This window comes from Rhinichthys klamathensis, unplaced genomic scaffold (genome assembly GCF_029890125.1).
Source record: "Rhinichthys klamathensis goyatoka isolate OS25496 unplaced genomic scaffold, OSU_Roscu_1.1 h1tg000141l_1, whole genome shotgun sequence".
NCBI classification, from domain to species: Eukaryota; Metazoa; Chordata; class Actinopteri; order Cypriniformes; family Leuciscidae; genus Rhinichthys; species Rhinichthys klamathensis.
The window spans coordinates 671008-686098 of NW_026606676.1; the positions used below are offsets into that span (position 1 = coordinate 671008).

Here is a 15091-nt window from a genome sequence, read left to right on the forward strand (position 1 = left end):
CTTTAACCAATGGTTGGATATTAAAATAATAATTGGGTTAGGGCTTAAACCAAGACAGTAATGTTGAAGGATTTAGAGAATTAATCAAATGTATTACTTTGTCATCAGGGGTCACGTGCCAGATGGACAACGTGTTCTCTTCGGCATCTTTGTTTATGGAGAGGTAAGATGGCTGGTAGACTTTAGTGGGCTCCAGTATCAATACCTGCGCACAACACAAGCAACATTTACAGCCAAAGCTTTACAAGCCATTCATCTCCAACAGTCTTAGGCAGTGTCTCTAGTCAAAACTATGACTAGCACAAAACATAATCAGCACACGTGAATATTGTGAACTGGACAAAAGTATGAAATAATTCAGTTCAGTCTTCGCAACACATTCTGGGATTGTATCATTCAAATACTGTATAGGAAACATGTTATCCTGTCTCGGCTTTAGGCCTTAATGAAGTATTTAGTAACAACACTACAGCAAAATATATAAATAATTGGATTAAACCCATTTTTTGGGGTTAAAATACCAGCGTGCCAAAGACTTTTGCACAGTGTTGAATGTGTGTACATATATATATATATATATTCTAGTGTTCAAATGACTGTGTGCATGCACTTTAGAAAAGGGTTTATTCCTGTATGTTTTTTGCAGAGCATCATTCTATGCATGTAAACTATGCGTCTTAAATGGCGCATTTAATAGGAGTTTTGTGGTGTACTTGAAAATGTTTGAGTGGCAACGCAGTGTAACAGTCAGTGTGTTTAAGAGGGGTCATACAGGAAAACGGACTGATGTCACATCCTTTTTGGTGGCTTCCACCATGAAGTCCATCCAGAAGTCCACAAGCTCTTGTCTAGGGGCCTGCGGATCGGTGCTTGGTTTCGTAAAGTGCTTATAGATGAGGATGGTCTCAACCAGGGAGCACAGATACCTGAAACACACAAAGCACAAACACATTCATTAATAAACAGTACTCTAAAAACACTACAACTATGAGTCATTTTTTAACGGACATTTTCTGAAGTGTTTGCCTCTTCAAAATTGGACTACAAGTTTGTGTGTTGGCTCAGTTTTCTCCTAGAGTTTAACTGAGTCAAAGTTTTGTTTTATTTGCCCATTTAATAATTGTCCAGGTAAAAAAATCAGAAAAATTGACCAATGAATGACCTTTACGTGATTCTTCTAGTTGTTTGTGATTATTGGATCATTTAAAATCATTTTATAAAGATTGCAGGAAGCAAGTATTTTATTGATGTGCAACTAGGAAAATCGATGTAAAACAGGTAATATTAGCATATTTACAGTACTATAGGTAATATTAGCATTAGTGCTGTCAAACGATTAAAATATGTAATCGCGATTAATCGCATTAATGTCATAGTTAACTCGCGATTAATCGCACATTTTTATCTATTCTAAATGTCTCTTGTTTTCTTTTTGTCCCATTATTTTTTCTCATTTTAATGCTCTTATCAACATGGAAAAGTGGATCGGCTTGCTTTGTGCAAATGTTTTTTATTGAAAACAACATTGCCATAAACTGTGTTCAAATTCACACTAACATTCGCAAATAATCTCACAATGTAACACTGTCCATCAATAAAAGGGTGAAAGAAATACTGACGAGGTCTTGATATTGACGAAGGGGCGGAGGATTCGCATCAGCTGCGTGTGTGTGTGTGTGTGTGTGTGTGTGTGTGTGTGTGTGTGTGTGTGTGTGTGTTTGTTTTTGTGATATATGAGGACACAAATGTGTATAATGACATGCATATTACACTGGTATTACAACTTACACGTGATATATGAGGACATTGCATGAGTCCTCATATTTCAAATAGCTTAAAAAACATAAAAAACAATGTTTTTTTTTAAATGTAAAAATGCAGCATGTCTCCTGTGATGGGTGGGTTTAGGGATAGGGGCAGTGTAGGGGGATAGAATATACAGTTTGTCCAGTATAAAAATCATTACGCCTATAGAATGTCCTCATATATCACAAAAACAAAGCTGTGTGTGTGTGTGTGTGTGTGTGTGTGTGTGTGTGCTTGGCCATCATCAAGTGGTATTTCAGACTGGACGTGCTGCGATGATGATAGCTCAGTTCACAACGACAAAACACACAGATCACTTTGGTCTCGTCAATGGAACCATTTGGCAACTTTTTAAAAGTAAACTTTCCATTCAGAATCTTATTGGCATCCATTTCGGCGTCTCGCGCTCGTCATCCACTCAAAACATAACGTTAACCAACTATTTGGCCGGCTCGCAAGCCCAAACAAGTGTGTGCGGTGTGCCTGTTGTTTTGTTTCCGGTCTAGCTAGATCCGCTTGCGCTTTCAAAACGTCCTCGCACGGCACAAGCCATTGAAATGAATGGGTTTCCTAGCGCCGCGCCTCGCATGCCGCGTCCTGTTGCAAAAGCATGTGGAAAAAAACTACAAAGTTTGCTAGTCCAAAAAGGCCGTTAATCGCGCGATAAAAAAATTAACGCCGTTAAAATGGGTTTGCATTAATGCCGTTAATAACGCGTTTAACTGACAGCCCTAATTAGCATATTTACAGTACTATAGGTAATTCATTTTCTTGACTTTTTTATAACTAAATAAAAGATTTTAATAATATCCATGACCTGGCCTGGAAATCATAGTTTCCCTGAACATTGTTTTTTGTTTAAATTCCTAAAGTATGAGCAATAACAATAGTGATGCCTTAGCAAACACTAATCATTAGTTGTTCAGATTATTTTAAACAATGCGTGTAAAATGTGAACGTGTGCACGTACCAAATGGGTGCATTGATTTTGAAGAGTTTCTCGGAGGCCTGGATGACGCGTGTGTTGTCACAGGCGAGAATACTAGCCCCGAGGAAGAAACCCACGTCCCAGTAACTCTGCAATCGATCCAGACTGCCCTTCTTCCCCAGCAGACTGCTCAACTTCACACCTACAAAACACACACAGAAGTGCACATTACATATATACCCTGCAATATATATAGTTGTTAGTTACTCTATTGTGTATAATCTATTTGAGAAAGGAGGGCACTCTTTATTAATTAGCCAGAATCAAGAGTAATGCCAACATTAATATACAATTTATTAAACACACTGTGTTTGCACAATTAGGGGGGAAAAGCAGACAATCAAAAAAGCAAAAATTACAAAAAAAAATTACTAAAAGTCTTAACGAATAAAACATCTCTCAGAAGTAATCCATGATTTTAAAATAAAGACTTCAGTGTCACATGATCCTTCAGAAATCATTCTTAATTAATTCTCAATCATCAATTATCGTTGGTACTCATTGATAATAATAACAAAAACCATCATTAATAATTGTCAAAAACAGTTTTTGCTGCTTAATATTTTCGTGGAAATCAATACACATTTTTGGGGATTCTTTGATGGATAGAAAATGAAATAGAAATCTTTTGTAACATTAGATATATCTCATTGATCAATTTATTGCCTCCTTGCTGAAATAAAGATTTATAATTATTATTAATGTATTATTATTATTTACTGACTCCAAACTACAAAAAAATTCTACAAAATAATAAGCAAAAACTGTTTTCAACATTGATAATAATCAGAAATGTTTCTTGAGCATCGTATAAGCTGACTGATTTCTGAGGGGAGTTATGTTAAATTGTAATAATATTTCACAATATTATAGTTTTTATATAAATGCTTTTATATAAAAGCAAATAAACGCAGCCTTGGTGAGCATAAGAGACTTCTGACAAAAACATAAATATATGAATAATTCCATACTTTTATAATATATACACTAGTGAATGGATCAGTCTAATTCTGCGGTTCATTGCAAATAATTGGATGGACAAATGTACTCGAGTGCAGTAATAATAAGAATGCTGTGTATTACTGAATATCAACAAACAACATTTTCATCCTCTCCACAGTCGATTATGAATTCTGGTTTTCATCATTCTGAAATTTAATACCAACTTTTCCCCATCCAAACAATACAGTCCTAAAATGTTGCTTTAGCAGGTTATGTTGTTTCCCTTTGAAATATGCCACATTACTGCAGTAAAACAGGATGTGAAGTAAAATGGCCAGTGAATGTCTAACATGTGAAGTAAAGTACTTTCTGACAGAAGAAAGGCACTATATGGACACAAAGTATTGGGACACAGCTTTTAATAATTGAATTCAGATGTTTCAATCAGACCCATTTCCACAGGTGTATAACATCAAGCAGCTAGCCATGCAGTTTACAACATCGAGCACGGTGAACTCAAGCGTGGGACTGTGATAGGATGTGCAATAAGTCACTTCATGACAATTCATCCCTGCTAGATATTCCATGGTCAGCCGTACGTGGTGTTATTGGAAAGTGGAAGTGGTTATCAGTCCTTCCAGGAGTTTTTTTGTGATTGTTGCGGGCAAAAATCCTTGATTATGCGGCCCGTTTTCTTTAAAAATGCGATGGAATATGCGGGATATTTATGCAATTTTATGCGATGAAATTGCGGGAACTTGCAAAAACTGCAGTTTGATAAAAAAGAGAAAAAAAGTGATTCCCCCAACACCCTGTTCTCACTAGGCTACTACCTTAATGTAAAGAGTCATTTCTTATTACTTCCTATGATAAGTAAACATACTACATCACAGAAAGTGCTGGAATATTTAATTTCTCATCTTGTTTTATTTCAGACTGTAACGAGTGGAAATAAGGTGTGGCCCCTTTAACCCCCTGGGGTCGGCTATCGCGCCGGCGTGATCTGCTCGCTTTTTTTTTCTTATCAGTGCAAAAGAGACTCAAAATACTCGGTTGATTTTGATCTTACATATAAGTGCGATACATCATTAGATCCTGTTAAGTTTCTATTTTTTTGTGGATACTCACAATAAAAACAAAGTGTTGTGCTTTTCACCAAATAAAGAAAAACAAACATGATGCGAGTTCTGCGTTCTCTCTGTCAGTGAAGTCCATTCTGAAACGCGTCCTAAGATTAACTGTAACTCCGCGAATACTTGTCACACAGGCACGAGAGATTTTTCTTTATGAAGCTTGAATTCTCTTCTTTTAAATGAAGTAATTTATATAAAAAACAAATATTCTCAGTTTATGCAATCTGTATGAAAAAAGAGTGCTGTCAGTATTTTTTCCCCAGCTCATTACACTTCATTACGCGTTAATCTGACACGCCCACGGAGGACGCGCGCTATTCAAACGCAAATGTCGGCAAGCCATGACAATGCCCACATCAGCCGTTCCACCGCGGCGGTAAAATGTGTGGTATATTTGCTGCCTTTTACCGCTAAGAGGCGCTACAATCTTAGACTCTGAAAAGTGTTCGTTTATTCCGGTTTATTCTCTCTAATGTGTAATCTGCTGCCGCACCGCGCTGATTCAGAGCGATTGAAAGCTGGTAGCAGAAGAATTCAACAAGTGAAACGTAGTTAAAATAATTCATAATCACAATACTGAAATTAGGCTACTGAAATCTAATTGAATAAATAATGAAAACATTTCAACATAAAACATTGCAATAAAAACATTTAGGCTACATGAATGAGGCTTTACAACTTTATCAGTGTACAGACGGTAGCTCAGTGATCAACGCAACAACACGAGCTTCGAGGAGCTTCAATCCACCCGAGATCGAATCTCAATGTAGCATACATGTTGTTAACCGATGTTGTCCTACAGCGTTTATATTTTCCCACCTTGATGCTTAAATAGGTAACTGTTTATATCTGTTTACTTATTTAAAGTCAAGAGTTTTGTTCTTGTGTGTTGAGTTTTGTTCAAGAGTGAGGTTCTACATTCCTGTAGAACCGCAGCCGCTGCACAAACGATAAAAACTGATGAAGGAAGATTGTCAGCCGATTGCATCAGAAAATGAAAATGAAGAAGCTCGTCTTTAGTCTGCTAAATTATTGTGTAATGTAAAAGAACACTAAAATTACTTAAGTTTGAAACCAAGTTCGAACATTTCAAGGTTTAAATTTTTTAATTTAAAACAGGGTTGCATCGGGTTAAGAGTTTATTTCTTTTGCGATGCAAAATAAGAAACTCTAGGCTAATCTTATTCTTGCGACATTTTAAATTTGTATTGCCAAAGAAATTACAGCTAAATTAAACAATTAAAACAGTACAAAACGAAAATTGTCCAAAGAAACATAATTAAATTAAAAACATGCGTTTTTCTTTGCCTCTCTCGCGCTGGATCTCTTTTTAACAAGTTTATTTAGTCTCCCTCGCTGCGCGCGCGGGTCTCTCTCTCGAAATTAAACATTTCAGGGTAAAAACACATCATACAGCTGATAATACTGTATATGTCGCTGCGTGTCAGCCATACAAATCACGAAAAAATTATTTAGCCTTTAATTGTTGCTTCAAAGACACAGCATGCCTTGTTGAATTCACCTTACAATAACTTCAATTGATATTTTGTGTGAAAAAAAACTTTAAATAGGCTACAATAAATAAACTACAATATTTATAATTTAATAAGATATGGGGCCTACATTTGGACACAGATTTATCCTTACAATAATTTTGCCTGCTCATCAGGCTGGCTATCCGACACTCTCCATATGAAAGAGGAACATTAACACCTTTGTCCAGCAACTGTCCCTTCAACCCCCCACAGGCTATCGGAGTCTGAGGCTGACTTAACACAAAGAGAAGTCGCAATTCACACTTAAATCGCTATTCTAGACAGTGTTGATAATGAAGGAATTAAATGGAATTACATGTAGCCTAGTGATATTTCTGTCATAAAAGTTTATTACTAAATATTTCATTATTTCAATAATTGATGAAATAAAACTGGTTTGGGGCAGCTTTTTCCAAGCAAAACTAAATATAATCTGAAAAAACGCTTGTTAATTTGTTGTCATGAACAAAATGTTCAACTCAATATTAAAGTCTACAGGGATCTTTGGATCCTTACAACCAGGCATGCAATTTGTGAATTAAGTTTTATTTTATTTTGTATTATTCAAATAAATATCGAAACACGGTGCTTCGTGGTAATGCTGCTAAATTAAATAACATTTATAGAATAATTATGAACTTAAATGAAACAATATCGCAACATTTCGACAAATACATTATTTGATCTGTTTTTACATTTTAATTCAGGGCGATTTAGCCTACATTTAATTAGAGCGAGATTTTCACCCTTGTCTTGTCATTTTCTCATTGGGAAGCGCTTCCATTACATGTTTGAGTAGATCCTCTGTACCTCTCGTTTTCATATGGATTAGCCTACATAATCAGATAACATTTATTAGCCTAAATATTTAGACATTTAAAGGCTTTAGACATAGCCGATTTCTTATCGTGACTGAGCTGAAGTGGCTTTCGGTTCATTTTTGTGACGCGCAGTTCCCGGAGACAGAGACGACAGATATACTGTTTTTGTCGTTAGCCTATATGAATACAAGTTTACAGTTTTGAATGATGTAAGCTACTCTACTCTTATCTGTATGACCAAAAAATTACGGCGGGGATTAAAATAATTCAGCAGAAGCAGGGATGTTTAGACCAGAAGGAAACCCTAGTCCCCCTTGGCAAATCACACTTTACTTAAAACCATGTTTTTAAAAACTCTAGGTTGTAGGGAACAGACCTCTCTGCCATGCGCGCGCATGGTTTGGAGCACAATATCTGTCTCGCACGCACGCTCGCTCTAGATAGATTACGGGATATTTGAACTAATTTGTGGTATAACTAGTCGATCACGAGTGGCTCAACAGGTAGATCTATAGATAAACTATATCTTTTAGGAATTTGACCGACCGGGTTGACACTTCAGCGGGAGAAATCGGGGGTGTGGCGTGAGAGCGTGAGATTTGGGTCAATTGCGTGAGTCTCACGCTCAATGCGTGAGAGTTGGCAGCCCTGAAAAAAAAATATATATATATAGTATATATATATGCTATATATAATTAATTTTTTTACAGAACTGCTTTTGAAATTACGATTGGTAGCCTATTATTATACAGATGCAAAGTCGTTCTGTTGGATACTATTTTGTTCCTTAGTGTAAAATGGAAATGCATGATATTTGTATTTTATAAATATAAGCAAAAAAAACTGTATGGTGTAACAGAGTTTTAGAGCTAGACAAATCTAAATAAATATAAAATTTACAGCAGACCATGTTTATGCAGGATTTGAACCCGTGTCATCTTGATGATGAACCGTAAGTTCTACCGCTCGGCTTTGAATTTTCTCACTGAGAAATACCCAAACGTCTGTTTCTCACATGAGCGAGAAAACGTTTTGTCTTTAGCCTGTGAGTGTAGGCCTATACTTTAGCCTTTTAAAGTTTTAAAAGATTATATCTTATCTGTATGACCAACAATTACGGAGTAGGCTATAAATGTTTGTTGTAGGCTTATTTGGAAATTACCATAACTTGTAGTATTTCATCCTTAGGCTACAGACATTAGCCCCACGTACGTTTTGCTAAATGTCCCTTTGCGCCACCTGGCGGTCGTTTCGCGAACGACTTTGAAATGCGACTGGTTTATTTTTACCGCGGTGGATGGCTAAAAATGGTATGTGGATGGCTAAAAGGTGTGACTAAAAATGTGCTTTTGGCTTTCATTTATATTTTGATTGTTTGTATATATATATATATATATATATATATATATATATATATATATGTGTGTGTGTGTGTGTGTGTGTGTGTGTGTGTGTGTATAAATATTTTTTCATTTATATATATATATTGTCCTTGCATTCTTTCTTGTGTGACACCCCTGAATGAAAGGCTCATTAGTATGCAGTCTGCTCAGGTGAGAACTGCCTAATTATTCATGAGGGGGTTGGGCCGTTCCGCCCATCCGCATATTGCCTTTGAAAAAAACAAAAAATGTTTTTCACAATTTAAAACAATCTATTGTTTTATGTGAATGATTAGGCAGAATGATTTTCAGATCAATTTGAAGCAAAAACTCTAGGCGACAACATCCACTAGTCAAAAGTCTTGTGGACAAATATTTAGTATGTTATTTGTGGCCTTATATTAGAAACTTTATTTTTTATTTTTTTCAATAACCACGCATAAACAATATTCTCTCAAAAATACAAACATGTACATACATGTTGCTCACATATTATGGTAGCCCTGTGTGTGCTATATAGAGTGTAATTTCACCTGTGCCATTAATATGTTTATAAGCAACTGAAAAAAGCAGAAATGTCAGAGCATACCAAAACATCTCAAGGACCCCGAAAACACCTCAGACCCCAGAGGGTTAAGAGCTGCGCGCTCCCTGTTGAACGGTCTGCAGTAACGTTATTATATTGTATGTGCGCCTCGAACACCCCATGTGTGCGGGTCATTTCTGTTTGATGCTACTTCTTTTATCTTATTTTGTTTATTAAGTAACGATGTGGACGGTAGAACGTGTGACTGACAGTTATACGAGTTCGATTTGGGAATAAAGTGCGAGTTGTCTCCGTGAGTCTGTCTGGCCTCTGCAATAACTTCAGCCGTGAGCTATCCCTATTTTTCTTCCCGACACAACGCGTTACAACACATCAAACTTACAAAACATTGATGAGTCAAACCAGCTCTGTAGCTTTACTAGAGGAATATGCTACAACTTCTGTAAAAATGAATAAAAAAATATTTAAAAATAAAGTGTGCTCCTGTTTTACAGCTTTTCGATGATGTTCACATCGCGTAATTACGTCACTTCATAACGTTCCCATGGCAACAGGGGTAACGGCTGCTCTTGTGTGAAGCAAACGCAACATTTTCCAACTTTCTGCTCAGATATATGTGACTTTTTTGCGACGAAAATGCGGGGATTATGAAATCATGCAAGCCCCGCATATTTTGCGCGGAAATCAGCAATTTATGAGGCGAAAGTGCGGCGTATTTGAAAAAATGCGACCCCCGCATAAATATGCAGACTTTGGCTGATTATGCATTGAATTCAGTGATCGCATAATCGCGTTTTTCTGGAGGGACTGATTTAGGAACAGCAGTACTTGTAGAGTCACAGAGCGGGTCAGTAAGTCAGCAACGCTCTGCTGACTCCACAGCTGATGAGTTACAAACGTCCACTGGCATATCAGCACAAAACCTGTGTGGCGGGAGCCTCGCGGAGTGGGTTTCCATGGCTGAGCATCAGCAAGCGTCAGACGGAGGGGTGTACAGCACGCCGCCACAGGCCTCGGGAGCAGTGGGAACCTGTTCTACGGAGTGACGAGTCCGATTGTGTGTTTGGCAGTCTGATGAGCGAGTCTGGGTTCGCCAGGAGAACGTGACCTGTCTGACTACATTGTGCCAACTGTAGAGTTCGGTGGAGGAGGGATAATTTCAGATGAACTGGAACAGAGACTGCGAACGTCTCGTCCACCGTCGGTGCCGGATCTCACAGATACTCTACTGGATGAGTGGGGAAACATTCCCACAGAAACACTACCCAAAACCGTGGACACTTTATAGGTGCAAAGGGGCACCAACTCCATATTAATGTCTATGTATTTAGAATGCACCATCCCTGTCGGTGTAGTGGTGAGGTGTCCCAATACTTCTGTCCATATAGTGTATGTTGATCTTGCACAATCCCTACATTGCCACAAGTACATTCAATGATACCAGACATCAATGGTAAAATAAATAAACGTTTGCTCAATCACTTTTGTAGGAGTGGTTGACTGCATGTGGCTCAAGCCATTATTATCCACACGGTCCATCAAACGTACCTACTTTACGCAGCTCAAAGGAGGACTCAAACTGGTGTCCTGCGGCCAGTAGCAGCACCGCATAGTTAATCCCAGAGTGCAGCGTGGGCTCCGACTCAAAGCCTTCTCGAAACCTGGAGTCGGAGAGAGAGAGAGGCAATGTCACTGAAGGGATGTTTGTTACCATGGCCATTTTATTGTTGAATCTCACAAAAACGTCACCAAAAAAGATAACGGTCTTACAAAAAGACTTTATTTTCTTTAAGCAAATTATCATTTTGATTTTGGTGTGAAATGCGATTTGAATGAGATTCACACTCGTGTCCTCACCAGCGAATGCCTTGATCTCTGCTATCTGTGTCGGTGAAATGGGAATCCAGGAACATATCCTTATAGATTCGGCCTACCAGGCAATAGATATCCGACGCCACCTGCTCATCCGAGTTCACCAACGGCAGCATGATGTCCAGAGCCTTCGGTCTGTCTCCGGGGAGGTTTCTCCTGCAGAGACGGACCAAAAACAGACTGTGAAAAACAGAAATGACTGAAAAAAAGTATTCAGGAAATAAATGGTAAAAGATTTGTGTACATTTTTCTCTGTTAAAATCGTTCGCTTGGATGTTATTTCTAAGTAGCTCAGCCCACGGTAAAATCTCATTCACTGTATACACTACCGTTCAGAAGAAGGTTTGTTTTTGTTTTTTTAAAGAAATTAAAGCGTTTATTCAGCAAGGACAATTTATATTGATCAAAAGACTCAGTAAATACATTTATGTTACAAAAAATGATTTAAATACTTGCTGTTCCCTGGAACTGTCTATTTATAATTAAAAAAACATGACGTTTCCACAAAAATATTACCCAGCACAACTGTTTTCAACATAAGAAACAATCAAAGTTTCTCGAGCATCAGATCCTCATATTAGAGTGATTTCTGAAGGATCATGTGACGCTGAAGACTGGAGTAATGATGCTGAAAACTCAGCTTTGATCACAGGAATAAATTACACTTTTAAATGTATTAAAATCAAAAAGAGGTATTTTAAATGGCCTTGGTGAGCAGAAGAGACTTCTTCCAAAAACATTTAAGAACTATTACAGACCCCAAACGACAGTGTATTAAACATTAATTATTCTGATTAGCTGTAATTATGTGGTATCACACAATGTTTAAACTTTCAGTGTGAAGTGAAATTACTTCTGTAATTGTAAACATATGCTGTAAACTAAACCAAGTTAAGGCCATTCAGATGCTTAGTCTCACCTGTTGAGGGCAAAGGAGTAGTGGAACTTTATATGAGTATGAGCCACGGGGTCAAAGGTCGGCAGCTTTTCCAGCGTTTCAACTAACTTCACAATGGAATCATAATCCTACAGACAGACAAATAACATTTATATTTATTACACAATATTATAAATTGTGGGGATTCAGAATGCAAAGCTGCGCTGACAATGGTGAAACATTACTGTGGTTGAAAGAAAAATGATTAAAATATTAAATATAGAAAAATAATAATAATAATAATAAATAAACAACAGATCCAATGTTTTCCTGTAAGATTCCCAACCCCTAACCACCAGCCTGTTTTATTATATTACCCTCATACTTACAACACATGAAAAATGACAATCTGAATCAATAATTCTATTTAGTTTCTTTGTATTGTTTAAAAAAATATTATTATAAACCTTTAATAAATAATAGAAAACCCCACTGTTCAGAGAGAAAGATTCTGTCATGTAAAATGTATTTGCTTCAAATAAAAGCACTGAAATATTCAAGACATCCTCCTAAACTGCACATGGTGTTATTAATCACAAAAACATACAGTACATACAATTCATTAGACCTTCGGCACATTTTCTTTTACGTTGAAGCTTTGAAATGTACTTTTGATCCGTTTATGTTAGAAAATTGGACTGAACGATTCATTTATGAATCACTCTTTTGGTCATGTCCAATTATTAAACCGTGTTTTAAGTGCGTAAAACCTCATGATGATAACGTGAATGAACCAATGAATCAAGCTGAACCATGAACAAGTCATTCAACTCTTCGAAAGAACTGGATCGTCAAAATAAGCCAAACTTCTACTAAAATAAAGCTCCAAAGCCAAAACCTTAATGATTATGACATCACATCTGACCGCTCACAGTTTTACATCAACCCCTACACCCAAGTAATCTGTAACATGACAAACCATGATGAACAATGCTGACACGCAGAGGTTGGCCAAACATTAAAGAGGTTATTTACATAAAGTACACGTAATTAATTAATTTCCCCCTGGGGACAATAAAGTTAAAAGTTAAAGAGACAGAAATAAATGGAGGAGCTGAAGGTCACAGAAGGTTCGGAAACTACGCAAAACTGTCACTTATCATAGTTTTGAACTTTCTAAAGTAACTTCCTGCCAAAGGTGTGTCAGAGTGATAGCAGAGCATTTATGACTTCCTGTTCTCCTCTTATTCATTTATTAACAGCACAGACACTAACAGTGCCAGGATCCTCTCTTGAACACATAAAACCAAACTGAACGGATCTGTGCACAACTCCAGCATCCAACAGCAACAGCACTTTTATTGTTCTGCCTTTTGCTAGCCCACGCCCGGGGACACACCACCTCTTCCAACGTTCACTACTCGAGCTCAGCCCTATGCATTAGGGGAAATCTACGGGAGATTCCTTTTCTTTCCATGTGAACAACTTTTCTTGGACGTAGCAAACTGAAAATGCCAGAACTAACATTATTTGACAATATTTTATTATGCAAAGCTAATCATGCTAACATTGACCCGTCACGATCACAGGTTAATAGTTCAACACAAGTGAAGCGTAGTGGCGCACTGGCGATTGCTAAGTCTTGCCGCGGTCGCCTCTGGCTTGCTCCGGGACACTTAATAGTCAACAGTATTATTGCTGTTGTATGAGAACTGAACTGAGCTAACTGATGGCATCATTTTTTTGCAGAACTGCATTATAGATGACATTAACTGATTTAAAAATGTATGATCTTTACAGCGGAAATGAATCAATACTGAACTGACTTCAGCTGAAATGCACAATTTCCCTGTTTTCACTCTTAAGCTGCTTTGAAACGATCTGTATATAAATACAGGTGCGAACAGCGAGTTCACAGTCGTACAAAACAGTGGAAGTATTGGGGCATGCAAGACATTCCTGAAGTTATAAAGCAGAAAAGTGCATCTTGTATTTTTGTTAAACAAGAAGAGTGTTTGAGATGTAAAGACGGTGGTTTGAATGGATGTCTGAGATGAGCCTCTGGTAACTCCTGTGGGTCGACTACGATCCAAGCAAACAGGGTTTCTAGCACATATCATGCATCATTCACAAGGTTTACCATCTTTACATGGCCATGACAGGAGTTGACATATTGGATATAATTTTAAACAAAGTAAACAATTTTATCACACTAGTCTCATATTAACACATATAATGTTTGTGTTTTGTGTCGACGCTTTCGAAAATTGTGCATTTCAGTGTTTATGACCCCAAAGACTTCGATTGTAAGTGCATCGCACACATGATTTTAGTTTGTTTTACAAACTGAAACACAAGTAAAAATATTTGTGTAGAAATAAAACCGCACAACACATGCTTACACATATCTTCCCAATAAAGTGTGTAATTTCTGCGCTACTAGTGTCAGCAAACAGATTTGCAAAACTAATGCCCATTGGTGTTTTCAGCAGAATAGACTCATGAATGGCTAAATGTTGTGTCTGCATAATGAGCAGGATCTGAAAAATTACACACATCACCTTTTTACTTGTGTTGAATCTGGAACCTCCTGTTAAAGTGTGACCTAAATCAACCAATGACATCCTCCCTTTCTTCTTTTCTTCACTGCATTCAATTTTTGCATAAAGAAAATCTTTGAAGGTGAAGTATGTAAGCTTTTTTGTGTAAAAAGTAGTGCTGTCAAACGATTAAAATATTTAATCGCGATTAATCGCATTAATGTCATAGTTAACTCGCGATTAATCGCATTAATGTCACAGTTAACTCGCGATTAATCGCATTAATGCCACAGTTAACTCGCGATTAATCGCAATCAATATCATAGTTAACTCGCGATTAATCGCATTAATGTCATAGTTAACTCGCGATTAATCGCATTAATGTCACAGTTAACTCGCGATTAATCGCAATCAATGCTACAGTTAACTCGTGATTAATCGCATTAATGGCATAGTTAACTCGCGATTAATCGCAATCAATGTCATAGTTAACTCGCGATTAATCGCATAAATGTCATAGTTAACTCGCGATTAATCGCATTAATGTCATAGTTAACTCGCGATTAATCGCATTAATGTCATAGTTAACTCGCGATTAATCGCAATTAATCGCACATTTTTATCTATTCTAAATGTCTCTTGATTTTT

The 15091-nt window shown here is 37.2% G+C and overlaps 1 protein-coding gene across 1 annotated transcript in view; it reads right to left on the bottom strand.

Moving 5' to 3' along the window:
• The window catches only part of map3k5 (mitogen-activated protein kinase kinase kinase 5), a 74970-nt gene that overhangs the window by 25637 nt on the left and 34242 nt on the right, over positions 1–15091 (bottom strand). The window contains exons 6-11 of the mRNA XM_056257678.1: positions 11946–12052; positions 11012–11182; positions 10703–10815; positions 2777–2936; positions 773–926; positions 98–205 (exon numbers count right to left, since the gene is read on the bottom strand). Of these exons, the coding sequence (XP_056113653.1) occupies positions 98–205; positions 773–926; positions 2777–2936; positions 10703–10815; positions 11012–11182; positions 11946–12052 (813 nt within the window). The remainder of the gene's footprint in view (positions 1–97; positions 206–772; positions 927–2776; positions 2937–10702; positions 10816–11011; positions 11183–11945; positions 12053–15091) is intronic.